Genomic DNA, 22,801 nt, shown 5'->3' on the forward strand with positions numbered 1-22,801 from the left:
AACGGGCAGAAACAAGGGTGCCACCAACGTGGCACAGCCTTTGGACCTCTCAGCCCTCTCAGACCTCTCAGCAGTAGTGTTTATGAATTTCTCTTTAGCTGACGCCATGGTAAAAGCAGCATGAGAACCACAGACACCTCTAGAAGAAGATAGAACAGTTTGTGGCTCTGATTGGATAAGCGCCCGCATGAAAGGTTGAAGAGTGTTTGTGGGATGCTCTGTTAACATGTAGGGGTGAATTGGATTAAGCTAGAAAACTTGTGAAGGTATATAAGTGACGTGAGAACTTGTAATAAACAATTTGGATCGTTCACCTATGAGTCCGTGCATCAGACAATTAAAATTGAAGCATAAACACTGTCAACTTTCACAAAAAGTTTCCAAATGCACATATATGATCCAATCTTGTTAATATTTACTTCAAATTGCCCAGTTGTATAAATTACTGATGATCACAGGTTCTCTAACAAAACAAGAAAGAGGCACTTTCTGCTCTAAGCACTACTTTATTGGCAGCTCAACAGAAATATTTCAGAAAATCACATCAAGTGGGAACAATATTCTTACTACATGCGTTCAGGTGCAGAAGGATTTTCAGATAGCAAACGATTTTCCTGTATCTGTTGTACAAGTGTGTGCTTCTCTGAAGTGCACATGTAATTGTTGCATATGTTGCTGGAACCTAACTATCTGCTGTTTTTAACGTGATTCTTAAGCACTGTGATTTCCCTTCAACTTCATTATCTAATATTTGTCCACTACAGTGAGAAAAGGGAGGGGGGTCGAAAGTGAGGAAAGTACTCAAATAGAACAAATGGGAAATACATTTAAGAATGCAGATAACTGACAGTAAAATATATGCTCTTTGGTTAGCAAGCAGGAAAAAAAGGAGACGACTTGCATACACTAGCATTCTAAAGCAGAAGAATGTCAAGAGTGTATTCTTCCCCCCACTGCCAGATGGAAGGGCTATTATTATAAATGAAAGGCAGCAGTAGTGGATGCCAGGCACTTTTGTTGTGTGCCAGATTCTGAAGTCCAGATGTAAGCAGGTTACCCCTGGGACAGGACAGGCTTCAGCTCCCGCAGCAGAACAGAACCAATCACAGTTTTCTCAGTATTTATGATGAGCTGTGCTGTAGAGCTCTCCTTCAGCTCCACTGTGACTAGCATCAGTGACCCACTGTGCACAGTCTTCGCTGCAAATCTGGAGTGGATGGAAGAAAAAAAAAAAGAGAAAAGAAATCACTGTGAACCTTAAGGCTAAAGACTACAAATGCTTTTTCTGCAACAGTTAAGCGAGCTCATGTATTACCAAAATCCCTCCAACTTCATTAGTTAATTTCAGTGAATACACCATAAAACCACAAATTCTACAGAAAACTTCTTCACTGTTGTGCAAATATTTTAGTATTCCAAGGGGAAAAACAAACAAACAAACAAGGGACTGTGCAAAGCTCTCAATTTAATAATACAAATAACAAAATCTATTAAATAAAAAATATTATTTGCATTCTGAAACTTCACCTTCTGTACAGTTCTCAGGAAAAATTTTAGTATCTATGGTTGGTCCAAATTCAGATCTAAGAAGATTTTCATGGGTAAACATCATTCGGTGCCTCAAAGAAAACCCAGTGACACTCAATGCAGTAAAAGCTACTCTGTTGTGTTTTCAGAAATGCACACCTTCCTGCCACCTCAGGAATTAATTCAGGCTAAAAATACTCAAACTCATAAACATCCAACACCATCCTCTCAAATTATGATAACGGCAAGACACCGCATCATTTTTTCTGTGACTGTGTTTAATCTCCAGAATATTTATCACAGAAACATCATCAACAATTCTCTATTTTCTTGTCCTACAAAGCAAACAACAATAACAATAATTATCCAGATAAATAAAATTTAGGACTAATGCACCATTACTGAATTCCAAGACATGAGGAATCCACTAATTACATGGAATTAAAAGCAAAACTAGCCTTTTAAGCACTACAATGGACTGAAAAGCCATTTTAGGCACAATGAACTTCTGTCAATCCTGTTAATTCATTCTGCATGCGCAGCATGGCCCAAGAGACAGGAAGGATGAGGATGGCAGTAGCCTCGTCCTCCATATCCCACACGGAGCACGCCATGCTTTTCTGCTTTTGTTGTTGTTGTTGATGCTGGTTACTTGACAACAACCAAGTTTCTGCACATGGGCTTTTGGAAACGCTGAACAAGTGAGGAGCAGGTCCGCGACCCAGCCTGACCCCACTTTGCAGGGCCAATCTCCTCCCGTTGAAGGACACGTGTCTGAACCAGAGCCATCTGCCTCAATTTGCGCAACATCTTCAGCCACAAAAGGACCCAGTTAGCCCTGACAACAGCGCACAATGCAGAAAAATAAAACTGCTAGGCTGACAGCACGCTGTCGGCTATTCAAGAGCAAACCAACTGGTCAGTGTCTCATGTCTGACAATTAGCAGGGGCCTCGCAAAGCGCCTGCTCCGGCCCTTAGGGATCTGTTTAATTACCATCAACATAAAGGAGGGAGTTTATCAGGAGATACTCAAAAAACTTCACTCCAAACTTAATTAAAATATTAGCCACTTAAGCAGGAAGCAGGTTCTCTTTAAACGAGAAGTAATTTCTGCCTTTTTTTCTTTTTAAACTAAGCATATCAAAATCTCATAACACATTATACTAATTAAGGAAACATGGGGGCACTTCTCTAATGTCACCCATCACAGGTCAATCTATTTCTGTTGTCCGGATTATAGATACATTCAAAGACGTCTCCCTATAATAGGAGATTCTGAAACAACACCACTACTATAAAAATTAACTACTTAGCTACTTATATCAGCGATTTTGTCTACTTGCACTGCAATGTAAAGGATCGCTGTTTCTCTTGTTGATTTTGACAGCGGAATAATTACATAAACAATAGTCTTATTAGTCACTTTATTTACTTAACAGTTGTGTTCTGGGACAACCCAGAGCGGATTATGTCTGAGTATGCACATAGAAGGGTTGGTAGCTGGTGCTCCTGCTGTGTTGCACAGCCCCAAGGCCTGATTTTACCCCTTTTATTAAAACCAGTAAGTGAAATGAAGCCAGTGTTCTGAGAAAGCTGGGAGAGAGCAGAGCACCAGAGATGAGTTTGGTGCCAATATCTTCACAAGTGCATTTGCAAAATCTAACAGGGATCAGTATTACCTTTCCATACCTCTGCAAAGAACACGTCAATAAATGTGAGTTCGCAAGGCGTGAAGGGCCTGAAATATGGATAATTCTACACAAAATCTTAGTATGCTTAGCTAGCATTGGCTACCATTGTACACATGGTCAGTGATCTGGTGTCACTTAGCAAAAAAAAAAAAGGAACATAACGAGATAACATCTTTTCACCAAAGAAAAGGACGTGTAGGAGAACCACAACAGAATGGGCTCACCGCTGCTTCTGACCTTTGGAAACAGAAATCTGTTCCTTAAAATAGGGAAGAAGTTTCTGAAACCAGCTATAGGTGGTTGACTTGATTCTTGAAACAAACTCAGTTATTGAGGATGAAGCCTGTTGACTTTTGGTTACAATACTTAATCAGCAAAACTGATTTGCTATTTATTTGGATGTTTTACAAGCTCTGTCATGTAACCATTTGGGTGGAATCTGATTTTTAAAATAAATGCAGGTTATTACATCATATATGCTTACACTTATAAGGCCATGTGAATTTTATGATACGTGTGTTCTGCTAAACTAAATAGTTAGACCAGAAAGCTATTAAAAATCTCTCAGCAGCAAAAATTAATCACTTTGTTTAGCAGGTATTTATTCTTTGTGAGAAGCTGTGGAACAGCTTTTATTTTCCCATGAGGCCAGTAATTATTTTTACTCTTTGTGAAAGTTGATGCTGCCTTAAAGATAAGAATTTGAATTGAAATATTTTAAAAAAGATATTAACAACAATTAGACTTCATAGTCTGACAGAAGCCTTGGAAACTGCACTGTCAAACATTAAAATCTGACTTGTACACTGGTTGTTAGTAGAGAAAATTTCTCCAAAATTCCAAAATTTCCAGAAAAGTTGTCATTTGGGCAACTTTTGGAATAAGACATTATGATGCCCATGTGGCTCTGCTACAGCAAACAAAACTAAGGACAGAGCAGTGATCATGAAAACCAAACAAAATGATAAGAAACCCACAAGGCAAGTAAGGGGAGCATTCAGAAAACAGAAGCAAATATTTTAGATGGTTGTTTCTGCTACACTGCAGATACTTGCATGTGCTAAGTTTTTCCAAAGATTCTCTTTAAAAAGAACAGTGAATATTCTGAGGTTATGTGGCATGGCAAAAGACAGGAGCAGTTCACAGATTTGCAGAACTATCGTATCTGTCAGCAGCTATGAAAATATATTCTAAATGAGCATCAGTAAAGCACTGTGTATTTTTACAAAGTCATTCAGACTTTCAAGAGTTAAAAATCAAATACATTCCTGGTAGTGAAAATACAATTTACTTTATTATTATTATTATTTAGTGGTGGTCCTATAAGAATATTTTATTTATAATTAGTCTGAATTCCTAATAGAGGGAAAAAAAGGCTACTAAGGGCTAGCGGTGGTATTTTCCTTTATTTGCTGAAAGAAGCTGCAATATGCAAGAGAGGTATTTTCACTTGGAAAGATTATGAAAATTTCAAGCTGAGGAATAGAGAGCAACAGAGTAACTCATCCTAAAAATCTAACCTCTAAAATTCAGCATTTGAAAAAGTGAATTTACAGTGGAACGCTATCTGGATATTTGTTCACAACAGAGAAGGGTTTGTGACACATAATTCAACAGCACTAAGGCACATGCTCTCTCCTGTCAGGCACTGTTTTTCAGCTTTGATTCCTCTATTTAAACTAAATTTTCTTCTTTTTCAGTTTTATCGCTTACCAGAAACAGCGACAATGGCCCATGGAGGCTAAAACTTTTTTTTTTTAATCCTGCACATTAAGCCTTCAATTATTGCCTGCTGAAGCAGACAGAATCCTATTAGTAAGAAAGACGATCACAAGATGCAGTGCTCTGCCCAAGCTGTAGACAAATAATTAGTCCAAAGTTCAGAAACATGTAATCAAGTTATGCAATTAATAGATTGAAACAAAAAAAAATACCACGGTGAGTTAGTCTTCAATTTGTAAATGTAAGAATTAATAACTATAATGCAGATTCCAGTGTATAATATGGACATAAAAAACAGTTTCAGTTAGCCCTCGTATTCAGCATTTTATCTTAAAATTGGCCTACATGTATTGGTTCTCAGAATATGCAGTAGAACATGAAATAAGTATATGGAATAGCATTACTATACAATACTACTAATTCTGACCTGGGGAAGCAGTAAGCTTAATGAAACAAAGCAGCAGAAGCATACTCACAAAAAGAAACATCTTTTTCTTAACTTGGTGATTTTAACCTCTGAGAAATAAACTTGCTTAACACTGGGTATTTATTTGATTAATATTTGTATTTAAAATTACATAACTATATTTTGGGGTGCTTTATTTCTTTTCCATACTAGCTAACACTGTTTTAACATTTCTCTTGAAACAAATTGTTCAACATACCTAATTCATTACCACGACGTAACTTATTTTCAATATTAACTATTTTGGAGTTTAACTGTAAAATTGTAAAATAAATTACATTCAAATCTGCACGATATTTTTATCATTTAATTTTATTGTGAACGTATTTTTTTGCTGATGTATTTTTTTATTGCTAAGGATTTTGAGCTTGTCCTCCGTAAGCAGTGAGCAGCTCACTGTATTTTTAATAACAGTGCATGAATCCACACAAGTACTCAGAACTTGCTGTCCAGTACACAGCAGTATTCTGCAAGTTCAAAAGATGCTGCATGGTTTTTCCCAGTTCAAAAACCTCAGCATTTTTTACTTGGATGTATTTATATATCCTTTCCAAAACTTCAAAAAGCTGAAAACTTGAATCACTGTATTTACTCCTCACATAGAATACTCTAATTTTTGTTTGATCTGTTTTTTTCCTCACCTATTCTGTTCTTTTAATTTTTCTTAAATAGTCAAGAGTTTAATATGGTGAATATGAGCATTGCATATGGTCCTCTTTTAAAACAAGCTATACATTTTCACTTGTAAAAAATCAGGTGATTCAAAGAAAATAATTCAACTTAAAGAAACACATTTAAATGTCAAACCTGCTCAAAGATCTTTCAAATCAAAGATGTTCTTCCATTCTTTTAGTTTAGGTATTACATGTTTTCTACTTAAACACATGACTCAGTGGGTTCCTGTTTGCTGTTCAAAGAAAACGCTGCACATATTTTCCACTTTACAGTATTCTGATACAAAAGCAGTGCTGTCCTCTAGTGGACAGCAAACAAACTAGACTGGAACAATCTATTTTGATTAACTTCATATCCAAAGTAACTCACTCACATGCTTTCAATATTGAGCTCAAATCTGACTTCTTATTTTTAAATTTTGCAATTCCCACACTAGTTCCTTATGTGCAGTAACATATTTAAAATGTCTTTTAATGATGTTGTAGGAAGACTTAATCCTTATCAAGTGTTTTGTACCAGTTAATCAACTGTAAACTGTATTAGTGCATGCAGGGCCATGTTATCAACAGTGAGAAATTTTCTATTTAATTCCTACTAAAGAAATTAGGAAGCAAAATCAAGGTTGCAAGTTTATTTACTTTGCCACCTGTTATACCTCTCTTTAAGAGTAGAAAAAGGTGACGAGGCCCAACAGCTGAAAAGCTATGGAAGCAGAACAGTTCACATAACTGTTTCAAAGGGACTATTGCCAGAGATACATTTAATGTCACCTGAGCCCTCAAACACGTCAAATACTTAGTAAGAAATGTTAGAAAACAATTCTGCATATGCAAACATTAGAGACGGTCTTTAAAAATGTCTTTCTGGGCTTGTAGAACTTATTTGCCAGCCTTTGAGAACATATATTTGGATCCAAATGGGGTAATTATAAACAATTTACATCCGTTTCTCATTAATTTCTAGATTATGTTTATCCTTCGATAAATGGGTGGTAGTCCTTCTTGTCTGACACTACAGTTTTTAGCTATGGCTGATGAGACTTGGGAACTTTCTGAGAACTCTTCCAAGTTAGTATAAACTGGAAGATGACATAGACAAAGATTTTCCAAGTGGACTCTTTTCAAAAGAGGTTTGTTCAGAACACACACACCTACACACATGCAAAGTTGCACACCTTTTCTCCCCAAATTAAGTGTTGCTGGATAAAAAGGCGTGGGAATGATAACATTACTAAGCAAGCCATTCTCTGATAATCAAAATTGTCTGTAAACAAAACCCTCTTTCCTTTGAGATTCAGTCTGCCAATATAACCTAAATGGGACATGACAGGTTGCAAAATGATAAAAAGGGGTGAATACAACCAGACTGCCAGTCTGATGCATGGGGTGGGGAATAAAAGCTACTGCAAAACAAGTGTTGATCCTTGGATCAACACCTTTCTTCCTTTTTCACTTCCTTCCCTCTCTCCTTCTTTCTTTCTTTCCTTCCTTCTTTTTTTTTTTTTTTTTCTTTCAGTATTTCATACAAGTTTCAATACTGTGTCTAGTTGCATTTATGTTCTTCATGTTTTCAACGCACATCCATTGCAATATGATTACTATTGTATGATTTCCAAAGTATGTTTTCGGTTTAGCTAAAAGAGTGCAAATCTCCCAACTCCAGATGGAAAATATGTAACATCTTTTAAATACTTATTCACAAGAAGGCTAAAGCTATGACCTGCAGAATAAAGGTAAGTAGATGATACCATGCTTGTTTTCTAACCTGACAATTTCCTGATAATAATTGTGGATTCCTTTCAAAATACAACAGCAGCACCAGCTTAGTTCAATGGACCATTAAGTTGGTTGAGGTTAACTGTAATCTATTCTTTGTATCTACTCCAATGAGTTTAGACTTTTTTCTCACTGCCTGATTAGGTAATGCACAAGTAAAATCTTCAGGAATGAAAACAGTGGAAAAGATGCTCTACATTGCATCACTTTGCATTTCAAATGCAAATTTTGCCATTTCACTGGGGGAAAAATATACTAAAGCACAGGGGACGCCATCTAGAAAATGCTTCAGAGAGTGAAAAGTGGAGAGGAAAATAGTTCCAGAAGGCCCTGTTCTTCATACCATTAATTACCTTTTCTGACACCAATAGAACTGCACCAGCATAAACTAAGTGTGATTCTGGCTCTGAAAGAGCTTTTCTGGTATACACTACTGCTAACACATGAAAACTTTTCTGCCACAGTTCAGAGGTGGTGGTCATGTTTTGCACTATAATGTTTCCATTATTTTCTTTCTAAGTCAAAGAACCCTGAGACACCTTTCCTTCATCCAGAAGGCCTTCAATAAATAGTAGACAGTATTTTGATGCTTTCAAGAGGATTGTAAGAACAATCTAATGGTAAGTAAATTCTGCAACTCTTCCTTTCATTCTATCATCTGTCATCTTCTAGAATCAAAGTGAAAAAAACCTGTCCTGGTGGGAGGTTATGAAGCTGAAAATGAAGAAAGCAGAAAGACACCTGAGGAACTCTTGGAATATTCATCTGAGATGGAATAAGCAACAGATATTGAGAGTAACATTAGGATGCCTCTCGATAAATAAGGCCTGTTTTAGTTAAAAGGAAAATTTTGACTTCAATGAAGTCTTTGTCTCATCACATTTTGAAACAGAAGAGAACAGCGTAGAACTTATATACAGCATTGAGAATTATTGCCCAACCAGAGACATGGCATTGAAGGGCTAGCCCTCAGAAGAATCAGCTTTAAGGGAATAAATACACAGTTATCTTATCGCAAAGACAGAAAAATACCTGTCAGACTTTCCATACTGAATACAAACAGCAGACCTACTTAAATGCATTTGGGGTTCAGACTGATTTGATTCCCTGTAGGAAAAAAATACTTTTCTTTCAGTGTTTTTGCTTGCAGATATTCAAATTATGCCCATAAATGGATCACAAGAGTGAAAGCTTTGGTTATTTTCAGATAATTTTTGAAATCATTTGGTCAGTTTCTATGTGCTCTTCAATCTATTTCCATCCTTCACCTTTTCAAATACTTAACAGTAGTTCTCAGAAGATGAAAATGACTATATAAGCTTTAAAAAATCCTGTCTTTAAGCTCATTTCAGATTCTTGTTTTTAATAGCAGTCTTAATACTGAAACAATGTTTCTCCTTGAGACCAAAGCTAGAAAGAACAATACATAAAATAGTCAAATCCTGTGAAGAACATGGGAGTGCACCATATGCAGCTTTCCAAGGCCCAGAGACCTATCAGACTGTATAAACTCTGTTTAGACACAGGTTACCATATTTAGGCAAGTAAAATGGTACAATAAATTTATTTTGCAAAAAATGCGAATGCGAATGTGCACATTCATGTTCTGATATTAATTGATTATTATCTAGGATTTTTTTTTTCTGATTTAGCTTTCAATAAGTAGAACAAGTCAGAAAATACAGTCTAAAATACAATCAACTGTATTATCTGATATTTGGATCTACATTCAGCAGCAGTTAAATTATTATTTTCTCCTAATGATAAAAATTCAGTAGCCATAAGGTAAAAAAGAGCAAAAAAGCATGTTAGAAAGTATTGCTACACTCTTACATGTACTCATGTATAGCCAGTGTTTGACAGCTTTACATTTATTTCATTTTTCATTGGTGAGTACATGTTATTCTCTTGATATTTGTAGCAAGTATTTATTTTCAAACCTTCAATGTAGTTCCCTTAGTGATTTTGGTGTAAAAATGCAATCCTAAATAGGGCTATAAATTTAAAGAGAAGTAATTGGGTCCCACCAACATGACAACATCTTTGTCATCAGTGCAAATATGCTCAGACAGAGAAAAAAAAACACACCAAGAAATACACACCTGTTCCTGCTCATTAGATAGGCTTGTGTTAAACTACACTACTGCATTTTGAATGAATATATTTCATTACCAGTCAATATACATTTCTTGCTGTTAGCAGTCATCAAGTAATAATACTCAAGTTGGGAATGACCAACTGAGAAGTTAGTGCAATGCAGGCTGCACAGTGCAGGACAACAATGTCACGTTAAAAACAGTACAGCTTTTCCTGTGTAAAGGGGTATGTACTAAGCATTTCCAAGAAATGAACACAACTGCTCCTCACAGAATAGCATGATGAAACAAGTTGTTGTGTACAATTTTTTCTTCCCAAATACTACTTGCAATTAAATAAACAGGACAAGGGCAATACTAACAGAGAAGAAGAAAAAAACTTAATGCTAGTTTTTATCATATTCATTTCTGCTTTGTCAAGGTAAAGGTGGCTGTTTATTGTATCATCTTGAAATGCTGTATGTGTTATAAAACCAAGTCACAACACACTTCTTACATTTATGACATTCTGCAACAATAGATTCTGGTATTGTTAACTATAATGATGGAGTTGATTTAAAATAAATATATAAATTTCTTTTATATATACATACATGTAAATATTTTCTTTTAGAGATTTGATAGTATTCATTAATGAAGAATCATAATATCTAAGAATAATAATCTCAGATGTTTATTTATCTAAGTCTAGGATTCATTAATGATAACACAGCAGTCTTTAATAGATGAATAGGTTCATCACAGTATTAATTTGTTATTAATCTCATTTCTGTAGTTGCAACTGTAACTACAAAGTATTTGTGAACTTTGCTTACAGCGAAACAAATGACAGACTGTCCTCTAAACACCCATCACTTCTGGTAACTTCTAGCAGGTGTTTTAAGTTGTTATAAACATGTCTTTTCTCCCTGCTAGATTTTATAAATGCTAATTAGTCTGTAACTTTTACGGTAGTCTGAATATATTCTATTCCAAATGAAAAGAACACTTCAGCAAACACTGCAAATTTTAGGATGCTCTGAAGTGTTCTGTGTACGTCAGCCCTAAAAGAACACATCTTCAACCACTGTCTCTGAAGGACTGTACCCAACAGGAAGTGAATCTTCAATTGAGTTGCTGGCTCTCAGTGGAAAACTTCGTCCTTTTTATGAAAACCCAGAGAAAGCAAGAACAAATTAGAAACTTCTCTTCAATCAGGAAACCTGTGGTTGAGTTACATATCAAACTATTATTTTAGGTAGTCTTTTTGAGACTCGGTCACAAAACAATCCATACTTATACAAAGTGTCATGTGATGGATAGGGTAAAGATGGAGAACACCTGTATACTACAGAGACTTTAGTCTCCCTTGATTGACACTCTCACCTAGTCTTTGAATTGATATTGAGAATGCAGACTGCATAGATCCCTGAGGGATGCAACAAATGAGGACACTTTCACGGAGGAGCAGGTGTCAATAGTGACAATCATTTCAGTGCAATCGCACTAGCTGTACCATGTTTTTATGGTGAAACAGAATCTTATCATTGACCGTATCAAATGCATAGGAAAATCCAGCTGGGTTAATGTTAATGCAATGCAATATAAATGCCCAGTGATGCAAAAAAGACTAAATCCAAAGAAGAGAAATATCAGCTAATTTGAGCTGTGTAGGCTACATAAACATTCCAAACAGTCATCTAAGCCTGCAAAATTTCAAAGAAAAAGACTGTTCTTTACCTTAGGAGGAGATACATTGCTTTTATTTAAATAGCAAAATTCAGGAGGCTAAGGTAACAGCTTCCAGTGATGTCTTGCTTTTATTATTTCTGTCTACTCAGTTTTCCATACATAGCAATTTTCTTGTTTGCTCTTGTCACAGGTGACAAGCCATACAGATTCACGGGATTAAATATTTTCAGTCAATCACATTACAAGCTATGATTAACGAATAGCCATATTGATTCGACTTACATTCTGTACCAGTGCTTTTTGATAAAATGGGCTGAACTGGAATTAGATAAAGCCATTGACTTTCTTGGCTGATGAAAATTATGAAATTATGTTTTTCCTTGCATATATAGGGAAGGAGAAGAAAATGTCCAATGTATGTTCAACTGGTACTTTCAATAATCTTCACCTTACTAAAAAAAATCATGTATTTTATGTTGTTAGATATTACAGGTAAAAAAATTAATGTGGAAAAAAATAAAGCTTCTTCTTTCAGATGATATATCCAGATAAGTCTACTTTTGGAAACAGAAACAGAAGTCAGAAAAACATGTAGACACTACTAAAAGTACTGTGCTTTGAAAAGACCATCTTTTCTCTTTCAAACAAAATGAAGAAATGGACAGTTCTATCTAGCTATGTTCAGTAATGTCTAGATATCTAGTGTACTGTGTACATTCAAATAGAGTTGACAAGTATTCAAGTTAATATCTGGTTAGGATTCTACGTCACAATCCAAGTTGCACATCATATTTGTTAAAAGCGCTAACAATAAAATTTTTCCTAATATTAGAAAATACTGAATTTTGAACCAATGAAAATTCATATTAAAAAAATAATCTTACTGCAAATTACATGTATTCTTACCTGTGTATTTTGTCTTGACCAGAAGGGACTACACCTAGGTTTGCTGCCTTCATTAGTCTCTCAATTATTACATGACTAGTGGAGTTCTGTGGAGCAAGATCTACAGTAGCAGATGTCTCATTCATTCCTGTCAGCATCCCTGAAACATTACATATTTCATTACAAATACTTTAAGATTTGTGTACAGAAGACCAAAACAAGAAGAGATTTCTAAACAAACAAAAACATGCATTAAAAAATAAATAATACGTTGAGAAAATAATTCTATTTGAAATCACATAATTACATCAGCTTAATGTATTATTTGACAGGCCACATCACTAGAAAAAAATTATTAGTAACTTGATAATCATACGTGTTTACTAATGCAACTGTGAAATCAAGATGGATCTATTTCTCAAAAAGCATAACATACAAAAAGAATGTAAAGACGTGAATGAAATACTGGGTAAGACTGTTTTAGAAAAGTCTAGCTTATATAAGGTCATATATAAGGACACCTACTAAGCTTTCAATCATAAAATCATGGTACATAATTATAATTTAGTATCAAATTGCTAAAAATAAGCTTAAAATTTAGACAGCAATCACCAGATCAATTTAGTATACAAAGATAAAGTTACCATGTTAGAAACTGGGAAATTCAGTTAGCACTTCTCTTTTTTCACAATCAACTATTTGACTAAAATAATTTTAATATTACTATGAATGAAACAGAAATATCAAGATTACATCTAGGCATATGACAAAAAAAATAAATGTAAAGAAAGAAATGTTGTTCAAGATTATTTTAACAACAACAACAACAACAATCCAACATTTTCTCTTACATTAACATTCATTGGTTATAAGAATAATTTGTGGGACACTCATGTTGATTAAAATCCAACAGGAACTACACCTTGGCACTGTGTGTGTATTTTTACATTATGTTCAGAAGCTGAAAACACAAACAACAGTGTTTGTACTTTTGGAAAACCTACCATGTACCCAAAATCAACAATAACATTCATAACAGAAACAACACAAAACTCTCAAAAGCCTAATATTTTAGGGCTGTACACACAGTTCAGACCCACAGCAAATGGCACAAAGATGCTGAGTATAGCAATTAAAAAAATAAATCCAACATTTGAATGCACTAGAATGAGCATTAGCTGCTGTTACAAAATAAGAAGTATCAAAGTAAAAATAGAACAGCTTATGAGTAAATAATGGGATATTTTTTATCTTGATCCGCATTTGAAGGGAACAAAAATAAGCATGCAACTTCTATAAAAATCAGCTTTATCTTGGGAATGGCACATTCTGTTTCAAATTGTTTAACTTCACTATTAGGCAAAAGCTTTAGAAAATACATACGCAGACTAGAACTGCTTTTAAGCAGAGCACGGGGACTGACATAACACTGCTGAGAGATGTGTGTACTCATTTAGGATTTAAACCTTCTCCATTAAGCTCTATTGAAGAGCAAATGCTGAATAAATGAATGCAACTATGTTTATGTTAAAAGCCTGTTTCCCGCAGCATGTAATTAAAGGAAATGTTGTACAAAGCCAGTACTTTTGTCAACCTCCTGTAAATGGAAAGATGGATAGCACTCAGAGAAGTGAATGCATTGCTTCATATTTAACCTTAACACTCTTGTCATTAATGGTTTGTCTAACTTGTTCTATAAAAGACAAGGTACTGCTCCATTGAAGTAAAATTAAAAAAATCAACTAAACCATGCTTTTCAGAACAGAAGATTCATTATCGTCGACTAATGTATTGGCATAAAGCAAAGTAACATCCTATCAAGTAAGGCACACATTCAATCTGCCTTTCCACCCCCCTTTATTTTTAACTCATGCTGTTTTATTGTTATAGGCAATTTGTACCACTCAGCATGACAGTGTAAACTGAATCAAGATTAATTTACATGCAAAAGAACACTTAGGAGAGCAGCATGGTAAGCAAATGTATTGTCTCGATTGCTGAGGTGGAAAAGAACCTGGAAAGAAAAAAGGGTGCTCTAATTAAGGGGCATCAAATATGATTGCTTGTGGTAGTCAAGGGCCAGAATGTCCAACCATTTAAAGAATTAGCATCTTGCTTCTTAGGAAGACAAGTTGGATGCATAAATTTTAATAAAATTATCAAAACAATTTGTTTACTCAACCAAGTTTCTTTATCTCTCTCTCTCTCTTTTTTTTTTTTTTTTTTCCCTTTCCTAGAAGTACATAAATATATGCACTTCCTGATAACAATCAACAGAATTATTTTAAAACATGTCAGTAAGCAGTGTGGATGGAAATCCTTATGCTTGAAGTAGTTTTACGTGGCTATTTTGAAATCATTGTCATAATAATTCTAACTAATCCCCATTTATAACAATCACATACCACATCTAACACTGCAAGAAACATTAGAAGCTAAGGAAACTCAAGTCAGAGAGCAGCCATTGATCTGGTTCAGCTAACTGATAAACTGAAATAGCTACATATTTTTAATGGTAAAAGGAAATAAAATTGGAAAAGTTATATTGGCAGACAACAAGGTATGTTTGCTACCAGATTAGTCCTATTCTGAATCAAGCCCCTGAGGATTTTTTCTATTGATATTTACAAAAGCAGACTGGTTAAAATTTGGATACAGAGATCCCAGCAGCACATGTCTGATTTTTACTGAATTCCTGCTAAAAAAGCCCAGCTTTTCTGGAGGATGTGGTGTGATAGGATATGAAATCCTCAGGCCTGAAGTAAAAAACATTTAACCAGAGAGGTAAAAAGTATTTTAACAATACTATTTTTACCTATTGCTTCTGAATTGTCAAAACATGAACATTTGCATTGGCTCTGGGGCATTACCTCAGGAGAGGAAAGGCAACATGGTATAAGTAAGGCTAAACACACCATGCACAGCATGCACACAAATACAGCTTTTGAGGTTTGCTGCTACCACTAGATAGACTTCACAGCTATGAATATTAAATAACCTGTCCATTTCCCAATCCTTATATCATCAGGAATAAAATGAAAAAAACACGGATGTAACAGACAATGCAAAACAGCATAGCGTAATTGGGTAAAGATGTAAAGGAATGAATTGTCTTCTATGTTTCAATATAATGCTTGGCACTTCCCTTTAGCATTCTAATTAGATCACACACACAATTTTGATGTAAAAATCCTTAAAACCTGTGCACGCTCTCATTCTCCCCCAGTACAGTCTTGCATTTCTAATATTCTCCTCCATTCCTTTACTGTTTTATTTTTCCCTTACTTGTTTTGGTCGCAAATAAAATCAGGCATTTCCTATTATGAGACTCGAAACATCTCATGTCCAAAAAGACAATAAATAAATAAATAAACAAACAAATAAATGAAAGCATGATAAGCAAAAAGCAAGTTTATAAATCAGATTAATTTGGAGAATATAGACATATGGAAGTTAAACACAAAATAGAATAACACATACTAACTTCTGAAATGCCCTGCATTTATTACTGCAATTCAGATTTTTCATTTAGCAAGAGCACGCAGCAATTCTCTTCAAATACTAGCTGTTCCTAGATACCTGTAATAAATACTTAGGTAAAATTTGGAATGGAGACCCCTATTACTAGAAATGTTCTGAAACAGCTGATATCTGTAACAAAAACAAAATAAACAAAACAAAAAACTAGCAACTGCAAAGGATTTTTAAACCTGTGGTAAATTTGCCAGCATCAAGTCCTGCATCAAAGAATGAATTCATGGAGACAGAGAGAGCAATGCAGAAATGCCAAGAGACCTTCATGGATTTACAAATACTTCATATAAACAAATTTTCAAATAGCTTTATTCAGAGTAGCCTTTCTGCTCTATTAAACATAGCAAACAGCTGCCAGATTTATTCAGACAAATAATCAACAACCATAGAAGTAAAATGGCAGAAGAAAAAGGAATTTTGGCAACAACTCCACAGAGGAACGCAGCTATTCTCAAAGTACACTTCTTCTATGTGCTCATGGTTCTGTATGGCCAGTCAGGAGGAAAAAAAGCCCTCAGTCACAGCAAAATGTACAAAAACTCTATCCAAGTATCTCAAAGCAAGCAAATATAAAAACATGGGGAAAGGACTGCAGTAACCTGCTTTTCTTTCCCTACAATCACAACTACAAATTTTAGAAGGGAACGGTTTAAAATAAATGTGCTACAGCCTCATTCAATCACTCACCTTGAGTTGCTGAGCAGGTATAAAGCAGAGAGGCAGGCTTTAGCAAGCAAAGGGTAAGAACAGCAGATAAGTATAAATGGGTTAAGAAAACAAAGCACAACCCTAACTTTTCATTGTAACAGTAAGCTTAACTGAAAATGATCTAGGCAATATTTAAACTACTTTCTTAATCATTCAAAAATACAAACACAAGAAATGCTCCAAAGCAATCATTATTAATATACAGACTTACTCATGGGTGTTTCCGACTGCTTGATGCATATACTGAGTTTCTGAGCCTTACACAGCAATGAGACAGGATCCCAGGGGTGTATTCTTATCTCAATGTAGAAAGATTTACACATGTAAACCCCATACACTGAGATAGATGAATGAGTAAACACTGTTGCATATGAATGCATCCAAAATGCAATTATTTGGATTTTAAAATGTCCAGGAACTACATTCAACTTAAGGGTAGTAGTACGGAATGTTCCATTTAACTCCCACTCTCCTACCTAACTACATTGTTCTCCAATTATTTTGTACAGCATAATTTGAGTTATTGAGTGCTCACAGAAGTTTCTGTTTGGACTAGGAGAAAAAACTTATTCTTTAAAGATACAATGTTAAAATAATTTCTGCTCAAGTATGTAGAAGACAAGAATATTCTTTTTTTATGAAGTGCTTATTGGAAAAGTATGAAAATTTCAAGTAAGTGAAGAACAAGTACAATAATTGTATTTAAGAGCAGCCTTGGAAAGAAGACTAGTAAATACATACAGCAGTATCAATATATATTTGATTAACTTCTGGAAGCCTGAATTCTGACTTTCTGCTTTACTGCTAGCAGGAAACAATATATTTCATGACAGAAGACAAAACACTAAGCCAAAAGACTGTTTCAGGGTGAAGGGTGTTATCTGTGTTTTTAAAGGCACACTGAACACCTGTCAAATAGCACTGCTTGTCCTCTTAAAGATATTTTTAAATTAAATCATTAGTATCAGAATGAATACTAATAGAGACTAACGTAAGCAGCTACACTGGAAGCACTTGCTGTGCACTTGGAAATTGAAAGCCACACACAACCTCTTCTCATCCAAATACATTTACTGTAGCTTTACTGTAGCTTCTAAAACACTATTTCTCACCTTGCTCCTTCTTAAAGTCTTTCTCTGACATAGTGACAGGCAAAAGCAGTTCTCCAACAGGGGGCTGAATGTTAACACTGAAATGATCATCCTTGGTGCTGGGAAAAGAAAAATTACAGAGAATCAATGAAGTGCTTCAAAATAGATTTATACATATCAGCTATGAAATCTATAAACAGTGTAAAAGCTACCTGTTGATTTTTACCTCGCTAGCCCCAAAGTCTGCCAATTTCTTACATCAGTAAAGTTGATCCATATTCTTCTGTACAAAGTTAGTATTAACTCAGAATGCATATTTTCATATCTATGAATTGGTAATTTTCGTTCATATTATAGTTAATTTTTGATCTATATAAACTATATGCTTGCAAAATTATGCAGCTTACAATTCTTTTAAAGTAAATGTCACTCATGAGTTCTGTTGTTAGCACTGCTGTCCTAGAAACTGGACTAATTCGAGCAAAGGCTAAAGGTGATTTTATGGTTCAAAATGTCAGAATCACAATTGGAAGTGGAAAAAAAATCATTTTGATTTTGTAACATTTCCCATATCTATCTGTATACAAACACAGCAGAATGGCTGACTTAAAGGCACACTGGGAGAGAGTTAAAAAATAAAAATTATTATCCTTAGGGCATCCATGAGCCGTGATACAGTTACAAGTACTCACATATCTAGAAAATGTGATTGCAAGGTCACTCTATATTCTTAGCTCAGTCATAGAAACTGAGAAGTGCCCGAGGACTGGAGGAAGGCAAATGTCACTCCCAGCTACTCCACCTCAGTCCCTGGGAAGGTGATGGAACAGCTAATCCTGGAAACCATTTCCAGGCACATGAAGGAGAAGAAAATCATCAGGAGTAGTCAGCATGGATTCACCAAGGGGAAGTCATGCTTGACTAAGCATGATGGACGAGGAGAGAACAGTACATATTGTCTTCCTGGACTTATTTAAGGCCTTTGAGGCTGTTCCCTTTAAGATCCTTATAGAGAAGCTGTTAAAGTGTGGGCTGAATAAGCAGTCCAGTGAAGTGGACCAAAAACTGGCTGAACATCAGGGCCTAGAAAGTAGATATCAGTGGTATAAAGTCTAGTTGGAGGCCAGTAATAAGAAAGTACCCTAGGGATTAATACTGGGACCAGACCTGTTTAACATCATTAATGTTCTGGACCATCTTTGGTGATCACTGGAGGTCTTTAAAAGCTACCTGGACTTGGCCCTGGACAGTCTGCTCTGGATGTCCCTGCTTAAGCAGTGGCTGGACAAGATGGACCCAGAGGCCTCTGCTATCTGTTGTGAAATTGCTCTCCACACCCATTCAGTTCTGTAAGTCTCCAACTATTCTGTACTGAAGTTTTCAAAGTCCACAGAAACTTTGCGATGTTTGACTGACGAACTGTAGCTTACAGAATTCAGCTAGCAATTCAGGGTCAGCATATTCAGTCAGAATCTTTATTGTAACTTAGAAGCATGAGACATTTTTGGAAAAGAGTACCTTTTATTTTGCTGTTGTACTATATGGTCAATATATATCGATTGCTGATATGCCTCACATACCCTACTTAAATATAATGATACAATCATTAGAATGGAAAATAGGTTTGATCAACAGTATTTAAATTAAGTTTTGACATGTTGCTTTTTTTTTTTCCTTTTAAAAATATCTGTGCAACTTTAAAATTTTGGAATAGAACCGACTGATGGTACACTAGGCAATTAATACAGAAAACATGTGTCATGTCCCTTCATCCTCCTAGAGATGCAAGATAAGCCACTTGAAGACTGGAAAACATTTGATGGTCCTATTACTAAATTACTAAAACTTTAATACTTACCCCAGTTACCCAAATTCACAAGCAAATGTATTGGTACTAACACATTCATTTCCTATCTTCTGATAGGTTATAATTATGCTTATGCATGCAGTCTCAATATGGGCTTTTCAAATAAAATTCAGCATTTTGTTGACTGATAATTATTAGTCAGTAAGTATACAGTGAAACAATCCCTTGAAAACTAGGTATTATTCCTTTTACAAAGAATCTCTTATTAAATGGTTCTTTAAAAAGTAGCTTTGCTAAGAAACATTCATATTTTTTTCCCCTGCATTTCTTAAATGTCATCCATCTCTAATGTCTTTAACACATTAAAATATCAGGGATAGGTTGATTTGCTGGTGAGATTAAGTGAATTGCAAAATAAAAGTTTCTTGAATTTAATTTTTTTTCTTTTTCTTTTTTTTTTTTTTCCCTAAACCGATCAAGAATTCCAGTTGAAAAGCTGAAGGAAGGTTCTTTCATCAGCTTCCCCATAATTTTTTTACTGTTTAAATACATTTATATTGCTTACCATAGTACTAAGGTTTTAATGACACTTTAATTAGTATTGTTCATTTCTCCAGACAGTACTATATCTCATATTTAAGCAATATGTATATTAAATAAAGTCAGCATAAAGCAAAATAACAATTTTGTACAGCAATGATTTGTGCCCTGTGTTGTCTGGCCATGCCATTTGTACATAAACTTGAATTGTAACTTCTGCAATTAGATCACTCTGAAATGGTTGTAGCAACCTTTTCACACTAACAGGGAATGCATGAGCATTGCCTGTATTTTAAATGGTCCACTCACTACATCTGCTGCTAAAAAGCAAGCCATTTCCTTTCCCTTAGTGATTACGAGTTAATTCATATTAGTTAATAAAGAGTGAACTATTCATAGTCTGCAGGCAGAATCTGATTGCTGGTTATTCTTTAAAAACACTTTTTGTTTAATATAACTTTAGCCAACATCTAGTTTACTTTGCACTTCTTTGATTTCAGAATACTTCAGATTAAATTTACTTTTCAGCCTTTTAATAGTCTCTATAACACAAGCTACAAACTAAATATAGAGATTTTATTTATTGATCTGAATCTCTTTTATTACATCTTTATATTAGAGATGCAGTCATATCTCATTTAATGAAAGTAATTTCATGGTTCTATAATATATGTTGCTAGAAGCCTCTTGAAATCATCTGGTTCTACCTCCAGCTCAGTGAAAGGCTACCTTACTTCACATTGCTCAAGGCCTTGTTCATTTGAGCTCTGAGTACTTCCAAAGATGGATACTAATCACATCAGATATCTAAAGGCTATGTTTAATAATAAAATTGACTCATGAAGTACAACAATGAGAAATTTCCCCAAATATTGAATTTACAAAATTCAGGTATATTTAACTTATCTTTTCATACTTTGGATATTAATTAGTATAAGCAATGTTCAGATAAAAACCTGAAAAAATGGTTCAAAGATTGAGCACGTTAATGTTTAAAAATTGTAGCAGAGAACTGGATAAAACTGGCTAAAGCTGCACTAAAACATCTCTTAGGTGGTAATGCTCTAATTTTCCTGAGAAATCAAGCTGAAGAAGCTTATCAGAAAATAGTTTCTCAAGCCCCCAAAACATAAAAGTTTATAAATTTCAAAACTTTGAGATTGCTTTTTCTGATATTAGCTAGTAAAATTGATAGATACATCCTTGGTGAAACACTCTCAAGGAAAAGTCTGCAGAAAAAAGCTCAAAAACAATAAAATGTTTGAGAATAATACCTCACTGTTACATAGCAGTGTGTCTTTTTTGTTTTGAGTTGTGAATTTGGGCAGAAATAGTTAGGCATCATTATGCTTATAGTTGCCTTAATAACTGATAAACTGTAAATATCATACTCATAAAAGTCTTCTGTAAAACACAACTTCCATGATGTAATTCAAAGGATCACGTTTATGTTTTATGTTCTGATGTACCCCATGAAGATGAAAAAATGAAAGGTGATAATACTCCCACAGGAAAACACCAGCTCCGTGACAGATTACATTACAAGACAAACATTAAATCCTATAGATGATGTACAGTTTTAACTCTCCTTCGTGTAGCTGCAATGGGAATAGCTACCCCCTGTCACTTGAAACCGATATCCATTTTCCTTACTCCTTTTGCTATTACATAAAAAAGACTGGCAACAAAAGGTAAACAGGGAGAAGTTCTTTAACAAATGACCTGTGGAAAAAAGTCCTCTTTAAAATATCCTCTTTAAAAAAATCTGAAATCTTTATAACTAATACAAATGAGCACTCTTCAGATGGCAGTCTTAATTTTTAAAGCTTATTATTTTAGCAAGAGGCTGGGCAATAGTCTACTTGCTACGTACATGCTTCTCTTTCTTTTTATTCCCAGCAGAGCAGAGTGGTACATGCTTGACTCAGAATACATTTATTGAAAAACAGCTCAGTATTTTTGTCTTATACTTAAAAGACCTTCACAAATGATTAAAAAATAGAATGGAAGAGGCAGAACATCACACTAAATTCCTGGGGAAAAAAAAGAAGTATGGGAGACTTTGCTCATATACTCTTGCTGAAAGAATAAATGACATTCTGCTTTTACATGAAAAAAAAAAAAAAAAGATTTGAGAAATAATCAGAGATAATAATAATAAATAATCTCAGAATTGAGAAAAAATCAGTGTACACATTCATGTCCAGCCTCGCTTTTTTTAGGTCAGTTATCTATCTAAATATATGTGCTTTCTGGATCTGGGCCAACTGACTACTTTAGAGTAATGAAGTAAAGAGAAGAGTACAGGATTGCTTGTCTTAATATCCAACATCTGTAAACAACCTAGTGATCTGCTGACAAAGCATTAGGGAAGGAAACTGCAAGAAACAAGTAAAAATGCAATTGACTGATGTGAAGTCAGTCCTGCCTGTTTCTCTAACATCAACTTTTAATACGTTCCATAACATATTCTATTACATAATTTTAATCAGATGATGTCATGTAGGCATGTAATTTGAATGTATTTTTTATACTCAAATGAAATACTGACTGCTACCCAGCTGATCTTTCTCATGTATTCTATTTTGCAGGTAGAAATTCTTCTTGGGAAG

General features: G+C 34.7%; 1 protein-coding gene across 4 annotated transcripts in view; it reads right to left on the minus strand.

Moving 5' to 3' along the window:
• Positions 1–486: 486 nt before the first annotated feature.
• AP3B1 (adaptor related protein complex 3 subunit beta 1) overlaps positions 487–22,801 on the minus strand; it is a 136,683-nt gene continuing 114,368 nt past the window's right edge. For 3 of the 4 annotated variants that reach the window (XM_015848602.2, XM_015848603.1, XM_015848601.2), the window contains 3 exons: positions 17,864–17,961; positions 12,531–12,669; positions 487–1,207 (listed from right to left, as the gene is read on the minus strand). In XM_015848602.2, the coding sequence (XP_015704088.1) occupies positions 1,054–1,207; positions 12,531–12,669; positions 17,864–17,961 (391 nt within the window). In that variant the 3' untranslated portion in view covers positions 487–1,053. Of the gene's footprint in view, positions 1,208–12,530; positions 12,670–16,730; positions 16,768–17,863; positions 17,962–22,801 lie in introns of all 4 variants that reach the window. The other variant, XR_004305544.1, reaches the window with a different exon arrangement.

Source organism: Coturnix japonica, chromosome Z, assembly GCF_001577835.2.
Source record: "Coturnix japonica isolate 7356 chromosome Z, Coturnix japonica 2.1, whole genome shotgun sequence".
In the NCBI taxonomy this organism is placed as follows: Eukaryota; Metazoa; Chordata; class Aves; order Galliformes; family Phasianidae; genus Coturnix; species Coturnix japonica.